At 35.7% G+C, this 21,021-nt stretch overlaps 2 protein-coding genes across 2 annotated transcripts; one reads left to right on the top strand and one right to left on the bottom strand.

Annotated features, from left to right (window-relative positions):
* Positions 1-790: 790 nt before the first annotated feature.
* On the top strand, positions 791-2,095 carry LOC133197022 (uncharacterized). The gene has a single exon (XM_061332862.1). The coding sequence runs from the start codon at positions 791-793 to the stop codon at positions 2,093-2,095; it is 1,305 nt and encodes a 434-aa protein (XP_061188846.1).
* Positions 2,096-5,785: 3,690 nt separating this feature from the next.
* On the bottom strand, positions 5,786-20,448 carry LOC133197021 (transient receptor potential cation channel subfamily M member-like 2). The gene is made up of 31 exons (XM_061332861.1): positions 20,421-20,448; positions 17,705-17,923; positions 17,380-17,559; positions 16,808-17,050; positions 16,535-16,702; positions 16,060-16,272; positions 15,537-15,715; positions 15,369-15,433; positions 14,226-14,331; positions 13,686-13,866; positions 13,401-13,552; positions 13,098-13,311; positions 12,874-12,986; positions 12,726-12,775; positions 11,559-11,689; positions 11,065-11,162; positions 10,832-10,969; positions 10,702-10,725; positions 10,497-10,602; positions 10,302-10,396; positions 9,928-10,034; positions 9,553-9,778; positions 9,377-9,460; positions 9,157-9,252; positions 8,898-9,026; positions 8,489-8,776; positions 8,149-8,323; positions 7,578-7,737; positions 7,252-7,442; positions 6,251-6,419; positions 5,786-5,880 (listed from the first exon to the last, which is right to left on the bottom strand). The coding sequence occupies exons 1-31, from the start codon at positions 20,446-20,448 to the stop codon at positions 5,823-5,825; spliced, it is 4,386 nt and encodes a 1,461-aa protein (XP_061188845.1). The 3' UTR covers positions 5,786-5,822.
* Between the last annotated feature and the right edge of the window lie 573 nt (positions 20,449-21,021).

Raw genomic sequence — 21,021 nt, 5'->3', positions numbered from 1 at the left:
ATTGGCTTATGGTACGTCTTCCTGAGACGTATAGTGTATTTTTCTTTAGTTAGGCCCTTTAAAATAGGTTGCTTCTTTGCTTTAAAATACCTTTAAAAATTGTTGGGCCGGTGGAGAGCTCCTAATTTTGACTTCTACTCGGCACTTATGGCCATTGATCATTAAGCATCAGTAAGGGATATTTTTAGTGCCAACATTTACATATATACTGCGACATTGGACCTACGTTTTTTACGGTCGCATTCGACTGACCAGTTTGTAAATACAAGTTTTGTAAAAACACACAATGTATTCGATTTCAATAAATTGCCTGAGATATTTCACAAGTTCAAATGAGTAATATCTGTGAATTATATTACATGTTTCTTCATTTGTATGATATTCGGTTTAAAAATCGGTTTTTTTTTTGTTCTTTATTATTTATAAAGATTTCATTCAACTTGTCATACTGTATTTTTATAACTGTTGTCAGAAAAAAAATAATTTACCTACCTACCTACCCAACTTGAGATTTTAGGGTCGGGTTAGGGGAAACGAAGATATTTTTAATGATAGCCCTAGTATATATTTATGGCTATCAAGAACTTTGCCTGCTTTTCAGCACAGTATACACCGCTATGTACGACCAAAGAGCCTCATCAAGCTATTATTACTTATTGGTGGTCAAGTCGAATGTAACCCTGGCCCAGTAAAGTATCCCTGTGGCATATGCACAAGGGCAGTAAAAACTGGTCAACGTGGTGTTACCTGTGATAATTGTGACAAATGGTATCGCACCTCGTGTATGTCCATGACTACTCCAGAGTATATCCATCTTGTTAACACATCCACAGTGTGGATCTGCAGTGCTTGCAACTCCCCAAACAGCAGCAAGATCTACAATTTCATTTCAGTGGAAGAGAACACATACAACAGCTTCTCAGCCCTTAATTCTGACATACCATACAGTCCGTTTTCTTCCATTGGGAGTCCGTGTGCTACATCATCTCCAGTCCGAGATCATTCACCTCCCAAACAACAGAAACGGAAGTCCCTCACAGTGGTATCACTAAACTTCCAAAGTATAAAAAACAAAGTTCACGAGACTGAGGTACTCATTGATAACTTGGAATCTGACATCATTGTAGGCACAGAGACTTATTGGCTGAATGACAACATCTTCTCAGCAGTGGTTATACCTACAACATACAATGTTTTCCGAAGGGATAGGGCTGACTCCCATGGTGGAATCATCATTGCTGTCAAGAATGACTTGGTGTGTACGCCAGTCTACACCAGTAAAGACCATGAGCTCCTTTGTGTTAGACTTCAGGTAAATAAGAAAAAGTCCATCATCATAGGAGCCTACTACCGCCCACCTAACATTACTTGCGAAAATAATGCATTCCTGGCTGTAGCGGAGATGAGCAAGGTTCGCTCGGATCATCCTAAGTGTGACTTTTGGATGGCAGGTGATTTTAACCATCCAGACATTAACTGGTCTACCCAATCAATCATCTCCCACCAATATCCAAGCAAGATGTCGACAGAATATTTGAACATCCCTGGTGATTGTGGAGTGGAGCAGCTTGTATGCACACCTACACGGGGAGATAAAATCCTAGACTTGTTCTTTACCAGTAACCCATCACTTGTGCAACGACGTAAAGTCATCCCAGGGGTAGGCGACCATGATGCAGTCTTACTTGACTCCTTAATCCAGCCGCTAAGAAGTAAACCGGCCCGTCGTGAAATATATTCATGGGATAAGGCAGATATGACATCTTTGCGAAAGTCATCAACAACTTTGTACAAGACTTTACCACTAGACTTTTCACTTCAGTTGATACTCACTGGGAACTCTCTAGAGACATTACTTGGCATCAGGAACCGACACGTTCCTCATAAGCTCACACGATCCAGGACATCCAACCCTTGGATCAATACAGCTAGCAGGCGTCTAGCGCGCTGGAAACTTCGTGCATTCCACAAAGCCAAGGCAACAAAGAAGCAGCGTGATCAGCAAAGGTACCTGTCTCTTAAGTCAGAATGCCAGCGCACTATTCGTCTTGCTTATCAACAATACGTGAAGGACATCATCACCCCCAGTGCCTAAGAAAATCCCAAGAAATTCTGGTCATTTATTAAAAGCAAAATACAAGAAGTCTCTGGTGTAGCACCATTACGGAATACTGATGGACTCATAACCAGCGACCCACAAGCCTAGGCGAATATACAACGGAGGACACTAGCCAAGCTCCAGACAAAGGTCCCAGCCCATTTCTGACAATGGACAACATAACCATTAATTCACGTGGTGTCTACAAACTATTATGTAATCTACAACCACACAAGGCTACCGGACCAGATGCCATATCAGCACGTTTTCTGAAGGAACTGGCAGAGGAGATTACACCGGCATCGATCTTTTTCTTCCAAATGTCACTTAATAGTGGACGTGTGCCAGATGACTGGAAGATGGCCCATGTCGACCCATCTTTAAGAAAGGCGACAAGAGTACAGCAGCTAACTATCGTCCTGTATCTCTCACGGCAATTTGCTCCAAGACCTTGGAACACATTCTCCACTTTAACATCATGGACCACTTTGAAAGAAACTCTATCCTTACACCAGCACAGCACGGACTTCGTAGTTAGCGATCATGTGAAACTCAACTTATTGCAACAGTACAAGACCTGGCTAGTAGCCTATCGAATGGCAACCAGATTGATGTCATCTTACTGGATTTTGCCAAGGCATTCGATAAGGTACCACACCAACGTCTCCTTCACAAACTGTATTATTATGGGATTCGTGGCTGCACTCTACAATGGATAGAAAGTTTCTTATCAGACAGGAGACAGCGAGTATTGGTTGAAGGGATGTCCTCCAACATAGCAGATGTGAACTCCGGAGTACCTCAATGCACAGTGATGGGTCCCCTATTAATTCTTGCGTACATCAATGACCTCCCGGAGGTGGTAACATCAAATGTTAAATTATTTGCAGACGACTGCCTCATTTACAGGACAATCCAATCAATCAATGACACAGTCCAACTTCAACAGGACTTATGCGCACTTGAGAAATGGGAAAAGGACTGGCAGATGGCTTTTCACCCTCAGAAGTGTACCACCATCCACATTTCTAAGAAACTCCATCCAATTAAAGAATCATACCAACTGCATCACCATACCCTGGAAGATGTCCCAAGTGGTAAATACCTTGGAAGCACAATTAGTAAAGACCTTTCATGGCGCGAGCATATTAACTGCTAAGGCCACAAGAACAATTGGATTTTTAAGAAGGAACCCCAGAAGTTGCCCACAGGCTATCAGAAGCAAGGCATACACAACCCTAGTACGTCCAGTATTGGAGTATGCGTCAGTGGTTTGGGATCCTTACCAACATCATCTAATTCAACACCTAGAAGATGCTCAGCGCCGGACAGCAAGGTTCGCCACTGGTGATTATTCATCAAGGGATCCAGGAAGTGTGTCCACCATGCTATATCAACTCGGCTGGGAACCACTAAAACATCGGAGGGCCCGGAGCAAATTGCCTCTTTAATGTAAATGTCGAAATTTTGATTCATTTACACTTCTTTAAGAGAAGGGGTTAAAAACCTTATGGCTGCGAAATATTTAACCTAAATTAGTGTTGAGGAGGGGTTGTTATAGTTAAATCTACATACTAGTACTCTGATATTGATATTAAAAGATGCTGGATTCCTCATTGACAATATCTATGTAATCTCCCAACAATTCTGGAATTTCGTGAGCGCAAATTGTGCTCCTTTCTTAGCCGACCTGTTTTTATATACCTATGAATATATTGCTGTTGCCTTCAACTCGATATTTAGATATATCGACGACGTTTTATCAATAAACAATAGTTACTTCAATTCATATGTCAACACGATATATCCCAGTGAACTCGAAATAAAAGAACACTTACAGAGTCTGCCACGCCCGTTTCATATTTGGATGTTTTACTGACTATAGACGACGACGGTCAAGTAATTACTAAACTGTATGACAAATAGGATGATTTCAGCTTTTCCGTCGTCAACTTCCTTATTTGTGTAGAAATATTCAAACATCATCTGCAAGTGGTGTTTATGTCTCTCAACTGATGCGATAAAATAGGTTTGGTTTGATTTTAGTAAAACTTCGAACACGGGTAGACAACACCTTAATGCATTATTCAGTGCATCCATTTAACATTCAAGTGCATGTATTCGACATTTAGATGTATGGACATTTTATCAATTAACAATAATTACATGTACTTTCATTTATTTGTCGACTCGATAAAAGGCACCACAGAAACTGCTACACCTATTTTTATATTCGGATATTTACACTATCGACGATAATGGCCAACTTACAACGAAACGTATGACAAACTGGATGACTTCACTTTTTCCATCGTTAATTTTTCTTATTTATGTAGTAATATTCCACCATCACTTGCATATGGTGTTTATGTCTCTCAACTGATGCGATACGCAAGAGCATGCTCTGAGTACGACCAATTTTTAAACTGAGGCCAGCTTCTGACAAATAAGTTGATATTACAAGAATTTCAACAACCCTGTTTAAGGTCAGCTATTCGTTAATTTTACGGTCGATATAATGACCTTTAGGTCTGTAAATACAACCTATCGTTGGGTCGTATTTTACCTATGTCAGGTCACTGCTTTTTCATATACAAAATTTGACTACAAAGTACTCCAAATACCTGATCAATTCAATGCATAGGACTAACGGCGGATGTGACCGGTCAACAGGGGCTGGTTACTCCTCCTAGACACCTGATCCCACCTGTGGTGTTTCCGGGGATCCGTGTGTTAGCCCTGTTCTCGATGTTCACGATTCGTTTTGTTTACTGGATTTATGAAATTGATCAGTTTTCGTTATCTTCACCTTTGTCATTATAAACATTTTTCAAAACTTTATTTAGTTCACAAGATGAAACACTTCCTTTAAATCTTTTCTATGTATAAAATCCCCTACCTCAACCATACATCAGCACTATGAGAGCTGAGCAGCTAAGTTTGTATTTGGAGATCTTTAAAAATACGTTAATAATACATTTACTTCTCAGATAAGCATACACTATAGAAATTCCAGGAAAAGGGATATTCATATTTAACACGGTCATCACGAGAGTAACATATTCAACAGCTTCTTTATATTTTTTGTTATCTATCAGTTTCGTTGTGAAACAATGAGATAGAAGTCTAATTGTAGAAAGATGCCTCTTAACTTAGAATGCATTGACTTAGTCAAATATAAAAAAGCCACCACGATGTGCTTACACAAGAAACACTTCGTTGACTTTCAAAATATGCAATTCGATCTTCTTTATATATAAAATTATAAATTGGTTTGGATGAATATCATTAAATGCTGCTATAGACGTACATTTTTCCGCGTGGGATTAATTTACGATATATACGCGGTCACATTTTCCGCGGAGTCACACTGAACCTTAAATGCATCAAATATATACAATGTGTACATATAATTGTATTCCAAGAAACCTATGTATATTTTTCTATCCGCGAGTTGAACAGAAAATGTAAAATTCCACGGAAAGATGACCCCGTTGAAAACGTACATTCTCAGTGTAACAATACAAAAATATTTTCAAAACTGACTAAAATAATATCAAGTCATCTATTCATGTGTAATTGAAATGTTTTAAGTAAACTGCTGAGTGCTTAATTATCAGTTCCTGTAGTTGCACTTAATTTTAGAGTTCAAAATCGTACAATTAAAGAAATAAACGAACAAATGTACAAATGTGTTTAATTCCAGTAATTTGATTACATAGGATTATTTCATAGTTTCTGGTATCTTTGACAACAGCTGTGTTTCTGTAAGACTCTGCAATCTGTAAAATTAAATTTCTGAGTTAATTAATGCATTTGATTGATATATTAGCATTCATTCTAAAATAGTTCCTAAATTACAGATTTATAAACTATGTCCGAAAATGCTATATGACTTATCTATGATCTCAACTAAATATTCAATATTATTCTATACAGTCTCACCTGTCCGGTGTATTTTGTCTGTTTTCGCTTGTCTTTTTTTATGTAAGACTAAGTTGTATATTCTCTTCCTGTATACTTTGTTTACTCTTACCCTGTTTAGTTTCAGGGGTCAATCTTTTTTCTTGTTTATCATATTCCGGCTATTTTGTATAGTGTTAACTGTACAGTACATGTCTACTCACCTGTCCAGGTATAGTCCAATCTTACCTGTTTATTCTCATTGTGAGTTGTTCGCTGACTATATTAGAGACGTCTTGTGCAGTTATCTGCTTTTGGGCATCACTTTCTTCTCGTTTCTTTTTCATAAACAAGTACACACACTCTCGCTCCATGCAGTTTATTGTTTCATTCTCATTCAATTCTTTCCCTAATAAAACTAAAGATAAAGACATTTTCATAAATTTTTCAATGTTCTCGATTTCACGTAGTTTTTCATGTATGATCTGTGTTTAATTAATTTGAAATCTTGTTAAGATAAATTCAAACATTTTCCAAGAATAAAAGTGTTCTATATATGCAATTCATATGTTTGTTCAGCTCTTGCTGTATTGATAAAATAGAACATTGGTACAAAAAAAGTACATGACAAAATAGCTAAATGGTAAAATTATGCAATTAAATAAATCATAATTTGAAACTCAAAGATTAATGAAACAAAAAATAAGTATAGATTAGAAAATGACTTTAAGTTGTCATATGAGTATATTATCAACCAATATTTGTTTAATTAGGGAAACAGTTTTTGATATTCTTGACATGAATATTATATACTTTTTTGTTTTTAGAATTAATGTTTGAAAGGGATTTAATCTGAAAAATTGAAATAGTTGGATAGGGTAGATCTTAGGATTTTCCATTCTTTTTCTGCTTCATAGAATAAAGTATGATAGTTGCAGTAAGATAAACTAATGTAAAAAAAAAGTTTTAATAATGCGCTAAGTCATTAAATCAAAATAAACCAAGAAGTGCATCGACGACTGAATTTAGTTTTTACATTAATGCATCACTTTTGAAAAGTATCGATCACAAATTTGCACACAAGTACAAGAAATTCAAAAACCCTGAGACACATAGTACGTTTATATCAATCAGGTCTTAGTGGTACATTTGTATACCAGAGACAATAACCTGAAATATTGCTAGTTAATAATAAACAATGCATCCAAACACCACATAATGTGGGGTTTTTTGTATTACAGATGTTTTACCTTTTTCTGTGTTGCTAACAACAGTGCACCTTTTGCACTTCCTGTAGATCCATCTTATTAAGTAGTGTATGTAAATTAAGGCTCCCACAGGCATAGGGATGACTGGAACTCGCTGGAATTCCTTTACCAAGGCGTATCTTTCATAATTCCATTTTTGGTTCCGCTGTGTCTGTACCCGTTGATAAGTATCACTGAATGATTTTTTAAAGAAACAACAATAAACCGACAATTATTCTATATATTGCACCTTTTATTAAAATTTTGTTTCAGAAGCCCATTTGCATTTTTAGGAAACTGATTCTTTAAAGAGAATGGAAGAGTATTACCTGAACATTGCAATCAGAATGTTAAGCAGCATAACGTTAGCGAACAAAAGATAAATCCCCATCATGGCCATCCCTACAAGTCTTCTGTGTTTTACAGCACATCTTGGAAGTATTCCCGAACTATAGACAGCAGGATCAAACGAACATTCGGGTTCCTTAGCTGTGAGTTAAACCATTAATTCATCATTTTCCAAAATATTTTTTATGGTGATAATACTAATATGCTGTGATTTGATTTGTTGGCTTGATTGATTCAACTTGTCTTGAATTGACCAAGAGAAAGTGATCTCTCAAATACAATTGATTGAGGCGGGTGTGACCGGTCGGCGGGGGATGCTCTTTCCTCCATAACACCTGATCCCACCTCTGATGTTTGGGGGTCCGTGTTTGCTCTGCTCCTATTTTGTATTGTTTAATGGACTTTTGAGCTTGAATACTGTTCGTTATCTCCATATATTTCATGCCAAATAAGGTGTGTAAAGAGGTAAATTGGACGGTGAAAAATCCATATTGATTATAAATTATCTAAAATGAACGTTTCTTTCCTCGAAAATAAGCTTTTGAGTCGTACCTTCTAGGTCCTCTAGGAGAAGCTCGCCATATAGATTCCAGTAACCCAGTCTCAGAACATTGGCAATGAGATCCCAGTCAACGTCAGACTCTGGGTATATCACTGAATAGGCGGCTATAGCGTAAGAGACCACAAACACCATCAAGATTATCACGAAGAACATCAAGTCTTTGGCCTGTCCAATTAAAATAATAAATTGAATGCAAAGTCTGTGCAACGAAACGTCACTGAGAGAAAAAGGTATATTTCATCTTAGAAGTATGAGGTCAGATACTTTTATTCTTTAAATCATTCAAGACAGTTGTAGATACATTTGAGAACACATTAAAATTAAATTTACCATTGCAGCAATCATCCACAACTTCGGCCCAAGTTCTTCTATTGCAGAGAACGTTTTCAGAATCCTCATGAAAAAGGCAATTAGACTCATCGCCATAAAAACTCGTCCAAATTCTACGGCAGCGTATGATGGAACGAAGCTTAGAGCCAGGGCTATTATATAGAAACACAGAATTGTGACGTCAAAGTAATTCCATTTGTCCCTAAAGTATACCTGCACAACGGATGGACGTTCTCGGCGATATTTGTGACCAAAAAAAATCTTGTTTTCATCGATTCCATTAAGAAGCTGTCAAAAGAAAAATTGAATAATGAGAAAAATTTCATTACAGACAGTTATTCGAAGTCATATTTTTACATTGTAGAAATGGTCAGGTAGTGTACATTATTTCGTGTATTACTCCGCTCACCTCTCTGATTTGATCCAACATAAGTGTAGCCACCCAACAGTATAGCAATACTGCTCGCCAGTGAAAGTGATCAGAAAAACCAGCCAGCAACGTATAGCTGAACAGAGTCAGAAACAACAAATAGGACGCCTGATAAAATATTACAAAGTCATCAGCGAATTCATAGCAAGAATGTAGCTTTCTTTACATAAGCAATAATGTCAAAAGAAAAAAAAACCATGGATCTGAACAGGTCTAAAACTGAAACGTTTTATTTTACCATTGTATGGGAGAAACGCATAATTGGAGCTGTGTAGAATTCTACAATTCGAGTCCTGACTTTGTTACAGATCGAACTACAGCATGAAGCTTCATTCTGTGTCAAGGAAAAAATAATTATGCAGAGATATTTTTAAGTTTTTCTGTCTTTCTAAAATAAGACAATGTTGCCAAAAAATTGTTCTAGAGATCCTTTATGCTGGGGGGGGGGGGGGACAAACCTTATTGCCGGACTGGTTAGGAGACACGTCAATAAATTTCAGCACAAATGGAAACATCCCAAGGAAAAACACCGAAATTATCATCTGAAATTCGATAAAGATTCACTTTAAATTTCAAATAATCCAGAATTATCTGCAATTTCATGATTAATGTGGTAGAGTTTGCCTATCCATACCCTCAATGAATTGTTTTCTGGAGAAATTCTTCCAAACCATATCTTGTATATGGGTATCTTGCATGCTTCATGTGCCATGAAAGGTCTGTGTTTTAATCGAAAGGCGATCTCCATGCAGGAGAGATTTCGCCAGCGGGGGCGTGGTTTCATGAGGAACCGCTCTGTGTCCTCGGGATTATCCTCAAAAAACTGCTGTAGGACATCACAGGATAGCTTCACAAACTCCCTAAGAGGAAAGACATGCTTAAGGAAGCTCAAATACCCAATAGCAACAAATGGACAAGAAAAACAACATAAAATGTGACTGAATAAAAAGTTACACTCGCTTGTCAAAGTTTAAATGCTTTATTTGACATGTGTGAGAGCAAGACTAACTTTTCATGTTTGAAGAGTTTATCTGCCAGGATTCGGTTTGTAACCTGACAACCTTTTCTCAGCTGACGCAATATTCCTGAAGCAATCAGTGCTGACGGAAGTGGTTCCTGTGAGATTTTATGGTTGATGATAAACACAAGTACATTTTACAACTAATAAGACATCAATATCTATCATATATTGTCAAACTTGGTTATCTCTAACCCAAAGGGACCGAGAAAAACATCAAGATATCTGAGGTTTCGAGAAATCCAGGGTTAAATACTTAAAGAATATGGGGTTGGGACTTCTAAATCACTTCCACATATCCATGGTATTCGAGATATCAGTGTTCGAGATACCGAAGTTCAACTGTAATTTTACAGACAACAAACCTTGCAGTGCTGCCAGAAGAATATGGAAAGATCACGCAAGTTCATCATTAGAAGAGACCACACCATGAGGTAGAAATATGGGTCAACTTGATGATCTGTCAAAGGTAATGTAAAAATTTGGAAATTGCATTTTTATGTGTAATTTTCCCCTTCCCCCTATTGAGAAATAAACATATAGTCTATAGATGATATTACCTCTTATATCCATATTAACATCATATTCCACGAACACGTCCATTGCTAGCATTCGCACAACAAAGCACCGAATGTTTTCAATGGTTGGAATTGTATCCCATCCAAGCTGTAGAATAATTTAATATTGGAGTTTATTCTTAATGTAAAAAAAGTAATAAGGGCATTTTTTTCAAATGCTTATTATCCGATAGTACGTATTTCTTACCTGTCTTCTAAGTTCATCTGGCAGCTAAGAAGTAAAAAAAAAAAAGAGTCCCCAAATACCATCATAATACATCTTATTAAAGAGTTCGAGAAGAAAGCATTCTATGAAATGAAGTTACATTAAACCTTACATATTTTGATGTGTAGAGTTTGTCTTTGTTGTTCAGCTGGAATTTTTCGATGTCAACACATTCCGCGATTAGAAGACGTACAAAATCAACTTTTTCTTCTCGCATCGCTTTTAGCATCAAATCTGTTACAAATGATTCCTACAAACGGACATTACATGGAATTTATTCAGAGACTGTTGAACTGAAACGATATTTTACACAAAACCTAGGCTTCTAATTCAGTGCTCACTGACCTCTAAACACTGTGTTTTCTTGTTGTCGAAGAAAACATGCTCCATTGCTTTTTCGCTGTTATCGAATCCCAAAGCTAGACTCAACTTCTGTTCATCATCTTTAAAAGTATATACATGTATATAAAGCATATAAAGTATGCATCTAGTTCAACATAGCTGTGTTTTGAAAATATGATTAACTTTATAAACCTTTTCTCTTGAATTACTGTTCACTAATGAATTTCCTAGAGAAAATTTAAAAGCTTTTATTACTGTATATCGGTTTGTTTCTGTGTTCAAATATTTCACTATCTGAATCTTTTAAAGGTGTCATTTAAAATGTTTAAATACAGAAATAATCCTTGATCGGATCTCCTACTGGTTATAACCGAGTACTTTGTAATCTAGGCCTAGCTGATAATTTTTCATCCTGATTTGGAGTAATTTATTCCAAAGAAGAATCTGTGATAAAACCTCCTTATTGGCAGGGAAAGGTCAACCTGAAATACACGTACCCGATATACTGCTGAGGAGAACATCCAATATTGTGTGACCCAGTTGACAGCGGTCGTCGTTAAGGTTGACGAAACTCAGATGCTGCCGAGCTGGGTGTGTAAGAATTTCCAGAATTTTTGGTTCTTCAGTTCTATGATCGCAAGAGAAAAATAAAAATCATTCAGTTTTGTTCCTTTTAGAACTTTGGAGAAACCTTTCACATTCCCAAAATTAAAGAACGCAAGGATCAAGTGTCCCATGGACAAGATGCCTTTCCTGGGTCACCATACACTTATTTAAAAAAAAAAAACTTATAAGTATGAATACTCTTATCTTGAAATATACATAAGCCAGAGACTATATGTAATTCTCTTTTATCTTTTCTCTGTACATGTATATATTTACATCTCATATGATAGCCCCCACCTTACACATTGCCAATCTGAAATTTAATCTATATAACACAATAACAATTCTATATTGTTTTTCTATCTTGTTATTCTGTGGGTTATAAATGACTTTGACCTCTTTCGTGTAATCTTATTAAATTACAATGCATGTTAAAATGTTTATTCCGAAGAACTTTTACTTTCAATTATTTTAAAGTGCATCCAAAGTTGAGCTCACACATTAGAATATTTATAGTGATTCAAAAATTTGAAACATAATTGCTGAACAATGCTCTTTAATTACGAGATGAGCAGATTATTTTATAATCTTCACAAAATTATTCTAGGAAGCAAAAGGCATATCAAGCAACGAATTCTTGTAAAATATTATTAATTCCAGTTAAGTGTGTCGTTTTGCATTACGTCACAACCTATGATGACAGCTGCGCTCAAGGTAAATGTTAGACGCCTCCTAACCGCAAGCTTTTATAACTGGAAGTTTCTTCTTATCCCTGACTGGTAGCTGGTGCAACAGACTATTTCCGTGTCAATGTTGATAAAATGAGTTGACCAATCACGCAGCGGGGGCGTGAATTGTTTACGCTGGGTGCATCTGTCGAAAAAGATTGTGACGTAATGCGAAACGGCACACTTAACTGGAATTAATAATATCTTAAATTGTTACATTAAAGAATAGACTTTTATGTAAAAAAAAAAACCAACAAACAAATAAACAAAAAAGATAAAAGAACAAAACCAACAAACAAAAAAGCATGTAACAAAAATTAAGTTACCAACCTTCCCTTTGTAAATGCATTTGCCAAAGTATCAGCAAAGCCTCCTGTTCCCTATAATGAAGTATCATTTCAATGCAGTAAAGTCCTTTAAGGTGAAGAAATATTTGAAGGAACGAAAGTAAGATTACTTAAGTATTCGTTAAAAGTACCCGGAGAACTACGACAGGTCTACGGAGATCGAGAGACCGCTTAACCATACTGAGCGACTGTAAAGGATCCCCGCCCACCACCAGGAGCAAAGAGGGTATCGCCTCAGGACAACCTTTATAAAAGAAATCTTGTTTCAGAAAAAGAAGTTTTTGTATATTGACTCATATGGCCCTAAGAAAGGAGAAATAAGTCAAAATATAGAGCAACAGATAGGTAATCTTACGGGATTTTTGGAGAGCGTATTTTCCTTGCCGTATGTACTCCTCAAACTCTGTTCTGAACCGTGCAGTGGATATAACTGAACTCTCGCCATTCTCATTGACAACTGCACACTTATGTGGAAGAAGAAAGTGAGAACAGAAGGGGTTAAGGTGGTACGCCCCACTGGCCTTGATAGCCTCCCTTGTGCTGTAGGTGGCAGGCCATCGTCCAAAACCCTGGTAAAAAAATCCCAGTTTTACAGTTCAACCTCATTTAACGTTACACTTTCCAAATCATTCAATTTTACACTCCTTTGTAAACCTACATGTTTAATGACCAGATTTTCATTCATCTTGAGGTACTCCCAGGAGGCAATTCCAATCACTGTAGGCCTTTCATTAACATCCTCTTTTTCTACGACTTGACCAATTACTTTGGAGATTTCTGAAGTGGCACCATCTGTCGTGAACCATACACCTGTGTACAAAATTAAGAAATTTCCTCTTTTCATAAAAGATGTAATATCTATTTTAAAAAATTACTAGTACCTTTAATACTTTGTACATGTATACTGTTGCACTTCAAACTTTTTTAATTGGTAAACACTTACCTTTCTCTTTGACGATGTTCTGAAGAGCATTTGTGAGGACTCTTGACTTGCTTGGGTTGTTAATAATTTGAGACCCCTCCCCCGTCACTGAGATAAGAAGGCGTGGTCGTTCTAGTCCCCACTGATCGATGATCAGAGAAGCCACAGTCTTCAGATCGGAATTAGTGCTAAGACGAACATACTAAAGACAATTCAAGAACAGTTCTTAGGTCCGTTTGGTATCATTAATATTTCAAATTCAGGGAATCTCAAATTCAGAGAGAGAGAGAAAAAGAAATAAGATAAAACATAGATAAATAGAGCACATTTTTCATACGTTATCTATAAAGAATAACACATTAAACAATTAACAATACAAAATGAAGGTTTCATGAAAAGCCAAATAAAGAAAAAAAACGATGTCCAATCTAATACGATGTTACAGGTAACAACTTGTAGATTACAAAAATTTCCAAAAATAACCAAGCTTATGTATACTGCAGTAATATATCCTCAGTTCTACCCATTGCGGTACTTCAGTAAAATATCCACAGTTCTTACCATGGCGGCTCGCCTTTCTAATCCACCCTCCGCAAACACTTCCACTTTACCAAAGGCGTCTGTCATCGTGTGCTGGGGCCCTCCACCACAGCTGCGACATGTCGATCTAGGAAAGAAATTATTTATTCATGTTTAACTTTCTTTCTCAAAGAACCCAAGTTAAAGTGACATTTTTACTGATCGTTTATACTTTGTCAGTTGTACATGAAATATATGAAGATAACGAACAGTATTTAAGCTCAAAAGTCCATTTAAACAATATAAATCAGGATCAGAGCAAACACTCTAAAACATCAGAGGTGGGATCAGGTGTCATGGAGGATTGAGCATCCCCTGTCGACCGGTATATAGTTTTCAAACATTCGAAATGATACGGTAAATCTCAGCATTATTAGTACTTAACACATGCACTTGTTTCTGTAATAATTTTTTAACCCATAGTATAATAATTATATTATAGGTTAAATCACAAAGTACTGACACAGTACTGTAAAAAAGGGGTCAAATAATAAACTTCATTATTTTACAAATTTCATTACAGCATGTTGAATTTTTTTTTATAGGGCATTTATGCCAACTTAACTTTTTTATAATGTAATATTAACAATTAAAAAAAATGTGAAAAAATATATTTGTACGTTTTTTTTCATTTCCACCGTCAGGAAACCTTTTTGAATTATCCGAATTTCACTGGGTCCGAATTCATATGACAATCGATGACACGTACGCTGTCTTACGCAGCCGCGTAGTTTGTATACTACAGTGGTTCAGTATTGTGTTTTTCACGTTTAAAATTTTCAGAACGCGTCTTTAATTTGAGTAAGAAAAACTTCATATCACTCTCTTTAGTTTTATCCAGCGTGTTTGTATTTTAATAAAAACAATTTCTGCACTCTTTCATGTAGCGTAGATTTAATTCATGTGTTCTCCGCACGGCTTCAGTTTTGAGGCCTCCAATAGACGGGGTCACATGACCCCGTCAAAAAAATTATGACAGAAACAAGTGCCTGTGGCACTTAGTAAAAAATATATTGTGAGAAAATATTATTCAATTTTTTCGGTTAAATTAAAGAACATGTCTTTCCGGTGAAATTAAGAAACATGTCTTTTCAAACAAGATGCTAGAATGGAAAATTGATTTACATTTGTGTAGAAATTTCTGGATGTAATGGAACTGTGATATTCCGTTGAATCCAGTTTTCAATTTTCTGTAATCAAAAAGAAATAGTTTAACCATTGAAGCCATCAGTAACAAAAACACAAAAGCCAACTGGTTGATATTTCGTGGATCGTTTTGAACATATAACTTACTAGGTTGTCTTTGTTAAGCAGAACATTCTGACTGAGGATATCATTTATCTCCTCCTGATTGGCGTATTGATGATATCCTATGATTTTGATCAACCAATCGGGTCGCTCCATTTGTGCAGGACTAGATTGCAAATTTAATGGCATAAGTTTCTTCCACATCACATGGGCAAGTTCCACCTCTGTTCAAATATTTCGTTATGCTATGTTATTTAGATAAAGGACCATTATATATATTAAAGAGGCAATGATCAAATTTTAAAACTAAAATTTTTGAATTTTTTCTTTGCCAAATGATAGTTGACAGCTTAAGATATCATATCTAAAAAATTAAGTTAAATCTGGTGGTTAATTTGTGGTTAATTTGTTGACCCCCCAGCCCCCTTAAATTAAGATACTGCACATATGAACCAAGATATTTTGGCTTCAATGAAAATCTAACTATATATATATATATATATATATATATATATATATATATATATATATATATATATATATATATATATAGTTTCCTCTTTTATACCTTTTCTACATTTTTTATCTCCCATAAAAGCCTCCGATAAACATAGAATTAGAGCTTGACATTTCATGATTTGATGAAATAATGTTTTGGAGTCTGGAAAGTCGGACGAAAGGCGGACATGACACTGAGATAAGCCATTCCGAAACATCGTCAGACATTGCTCAGCATTCGTCAGGTCAGAGGGATGAAAACTGATGATAATCGTATCGTGTCCTATTCAAATAATTACAATGAAAGTTATCAATTAAAATCATTGAGACTTGTTTGCTATGAATTGTTTTTTTTTTAGTTGTTAGCATAGGTTTCATTCACATAACCAAATTTTAATTAAGCCAATATGATATATTCAAAGCTTTTGAATTCTAATTTAACTGATTATTTTTGTCTGGATTAGCCACATTTTATCGGGTGTCTTAAATCTTCGTTTTCAATAATAACTTAAAAATAGTTTATTGTTTAATCGTTCTTCAGATACCTTGTTGTTCTTCAAGGAGATGCAATAAGAGAACATTCAAAACATCATCGTTTTTGTCATAAGGTATTATGCGCATGCTCCGTATCCACATTGGTACTTCCCTTTCCTTACTTTTTCTTACGTCTATTATGTGAATTACTTTTCCCCTTCGCCTTATCAGTTCACATTCTGAAAATATAAACACTCTTCAAGATATCCAACATTTATGCTTGAAAGTTCTGTGTTATCTATGGATAAAGAACAAAAAAATATGGTAATGTTCTAATAATATACCTATGGAAGTTATTTCGTCACAAAAATAGTCATCAGACATCATGATAAGATACTGGTCAGATGAAATCATTTTTTCTGTTATCATACTCCAGTCTTCTTTTGACATTCTGGAAATGGATCGTGTTTTTCTGGGAAAATGACACATTACAGTCGTGAAAGATGATGTCAGCTTTTGCACATGCTCCATCTTTGGTGCGGCATCCCAACAGCCACTTACGTAAACAATCTTCTTTTTCGAATTCTCTGAGAATATATATATATATATACATATATATATATATATATATATATATATATATATATATATATATATATATATATATATATATATATATATATATACTGAAACATATCTGCATTATATACATATAGTGTATTGTTAATTTTGATGTAATCTGATTATCTATCTCAATTGCATGTAATACCAAAGAGGAAGAAGACGAGCAAGATCATAAAAATTTGCATCTGAAGAAGAAAGGTATATTGTAGAAAGCCTATCATTTGTTGAAGATTTTCGGGGGGGGGGGGGGGGGGAGAGAAACACCTGTTTAAAAGAGAATTGTACGGCGAACCTTTTTTCTTTCTACGATGGATTTGAAAAATAGAAGGATCATCCGGGTCGTCAAAGAAGAGAACATTTTCCTTTTTGATTCCTTTGGAGGCTAGGTCCTTCTTTAAGTCCTGATAGCTGTCTTCCATCATGAAATACGACACCCCATTCTTGCCATCTCCTTCCATCAGACTACTAACATCTGAGATATAACAATGGGACAGGGATACGTTTAAGAGATTTAATGAAAAGTCCAATGGATAATCAAATAAAAGAAAAGCAGCTATATGTGATAAATAAATATGTGTTTCTAGCATAAAAATAAATTAAGCAAACAATGCTTTTACCATTAAAAAAATGTTCAGAGCGCTGAACATAGTCTGCTGAGAGGCAGAATATAACGAGGTCCTCTTTGAACCCTTCCTCAACCTTCGTGTGTTCATTTTTGGATTTCACAGTCACAGGACCCAGCTCCCAGATGGTATGCTTCAGTTTGTTTACCTTCAAATCGTCCGTGGAATGGTGACATAATAACACAGTCTCTATAGGCTTCTGGGAGTCACATACTGGAATCGAAAGATGTAACGGTTACAGTTGATCGAGATCTTGATGTGGCTTAATAACTTATCCTTCATATATGTCTATGTAATTTGATGAAGGCCAAAAAGAATTGTTAAAAGGAGATGTACGATGCAGTCTTCACAAACCAAATTTCAGACAACCACTATTTTTATGCTTGTTCGGCGCCGTTTGAAGTGTATATAGTAAATACATAATGGAGAAGAGTGAGGGGATAATGTAATGTATCTTACGCAAAGATAAACAAAAATGAATTCAGATTTATACAAAATACTGAGAAGTGTACAAACGATTAATATGGATTAAGCTGATAATATGAGAATGTTTCTTACATAAATGAGATAGCCAGGTCGAGACAAATTCCTCTTTTCTCTTGTCACCAGCACAAAAATTCGAAAAAAGTTCACACATTTTCAATCTTCCATTTTCCGAACCTCTACACAATGTGTTTGCTTTGTGTTAGTTTCATTATATCAATGCATTGTAATGAATTTTATCCGCTTAACGGTTGATATTAGATTTAAATGTAGAGCAATACAATATTAAAGGGAATTTTTAACACAATGCACTTAATCTTTGACATTAAAATGATATTGCAACCATGTCAAAGATTAAATGGTATAAATGTACATTATATATATTTATATAGATCTATATGATTTGCAGTTACAGGAGACACATTCCCATTATCGTTTATTTTAATCGTTAAAAAAATCAAAAATTTATGATGCCATTTTACTCACTATAAAAAAAGTGACCTTTGAACTCGTGACCCTTCAGATACTAGTATCGGGGGTCACACTCCGTCGACTGCAATCGATAGAAACACGAATTCAAATGTACTCTAAATGTTATATGCTAAAATATTTTGAATGAGCATACATGCAAGCTAACTCATATAAATAGTTTTCGATAGACGCGATTTTAGCAAGAGTTATTTTTCATTGGTCGCCATATTGGAGGTATTCGAGCCCGAGTTCCTTCATTATTCAACCAATTTAAACTTGTCATACTGTGCAATTGGATAAAGATAACACAATTTTTCTTACGAATTTATGTTAACACAAGCTTCCTTTACTGCGTAATTTTAGTACTTTAAATATTTTTGTCCTTATATTTCTGCCATGCAAGTTTAAAATTGGTAGCTCAAAGAGGAAATTTCGCTAGCTGGACCTCCAAGATGGCGGCCAAGGGAAGTAACTCGCAGGGAAAATACGTCATACGAAAGCGTAGAAAATCAATTTTGTAACGGTAAAATGTCCATACCGTTGAGCATGTTGAGGAAAAGTATATATTTAGTCTTACAAAAATCCCTTGATTCCACATGGAAAATACAGTAAGATCAAGATTATGCGATTGTTGTCTGACAACAAAACCTTAAATTGTAATGAGACACACAGTAGGTTATTTTCATTTTCATTGAAATTTATTTTTAATCTCGAAAAGATGCAAAAATATGGTATGCATTTCTTAATCAACGATTCAAACGCCAGATACTGGGTTTTGTTTGCGAGCTCGAGCTTTGAATCAAAGAATTGGAAGCCGTTTGGTTATTCAAATGGAGCCGGGATTATGAATTTAGAATCGAGTATGTCTCAAAAATATTTCACCATACAGATTTTTTTTATTTAAGTAAATATCCAACCTTTAGATCTTCTTCAAGATCGTCTTCATTACTTCCGAAAATTAACTTAAACCATGCAGGGACGTATATACTAACTAGTATAAACTTAATTCAACATGTTCAAAGAGAGTCATTCTGCGACTTTAAGAAGATAAATTTCTCTGATACCCGATATGAACTTAGAACTGCGATCTGAAAGTCATTTTCAAGCAAATTCTCTAAGTGCCCTATAGACAGATTCTAGCCAGAGTTATTTCCCATTGATCGCCAGAGTGGAGGTCAAAAAGCACAGATTCCTTCATTATTTCAACTAATTTAAACTTGTCATACTTGGCAATGAGGTGAAGATAATACAGTGTTTCTTATGAATATGTAAACAAAAGCTTTCTTTAATTCTTAATTTTAGTATTGTAAAGATGTTTGCCCGTATATTTCTGCCACACCTGTTTAAAATTGGTTGTTCCAAGGGGAAAATTGACTAGTATTTGTCGATTTTTATTTGTGTTTGTTTTTAATTTTATGACCTCAAAACCAATCCTTCCGCGGACGCTAAACATAGAAAAAACTTGGAATGGCCCAAGGCGAAAGCGAGTGGCCCCAATGGAACACCATAATATAAACTTTTCTCTCAAATTTATGAGTATGAATAATATTTATCGAATATAAATCACAAGATTTAGAATATAAATTAAGTTGAAGAATAAGAATATGAATAACGTTCTCGAATACGAATATATAAGTTTTCGAATATGAATGACAATAATAAGTTTTATCAAATATAACACTGAAAAGATCTGTATGATAGCGCCATGTCTTAGACTCTGCCATGCCTTACACGCCATAGTGATACTGTACATTACCTGACGATTTGGCTGAGCTCCACCACATTCGGCAACCTACACCATGTACATGTGGGCTATGATGCTAAGATTTATGATCTCGGCTGTATTTGAAATATCATAGGCGGTTTCAATTTCTTGAACAAATGGCTTACAAGCATTTTCAGGCGTTTCCTCCCCATTTGCAGTCAAAGGCTCCATTGGCGAATTTAGAGGGGGCCCAATGGGGCTCGCCCCCCCCCCTTTTGTGTCCCAAATATACATAAGATTTACTAAATCATTTTTTTTTATGTGGCCGTGGGTCCCTACCCCGACCCCAAACTGGTCGCCCCCCCCCTTTTCAAGATTCCTGGATCCGCCACTGAAAGCATCTCCGAAACATATCTCATATTTTCCACTCCTGCTTATATGAGCCCCTGTCTTGCTTTGTTTTCCCTGTCTTGCACACAGTATACAAACATAACCTTTTACTGTTGAAAACACAGGTACTTGTGGACATGATCCCCCACCCCCCGAATATACCCCTCAGGTTCAAAAAATATTTTTATGTCTTTTTTCATAAATTATTCTTCTAGTACACATTTACAATGTATTCCATATGAAAAATCCAAAAAATAACGCA

Source organism: Saccostrea echinata, unplaced genomic scaffold (genome assembly GCF_033153115.1).
Source record: "Saccostrea echinata isolate AGI-Se365-2 ecotype Australia unplaced genomic scaffold, CSIRO_AGI_Sech_v1 ptg000030l, whole genome shotgun sequence".
NCBI classification, from domain to species: Eukaryota; Metazoa; Mollusca; class Bivalvia; order Ostreida; family Ostreidae; genus Saccostrea; species Saccostrea echinata.
The sequence above is the reverse complement of the archived record's forward strand: the minus strand, read 5'-3'. Positions and strand labels throughout refer to the sequence as shown.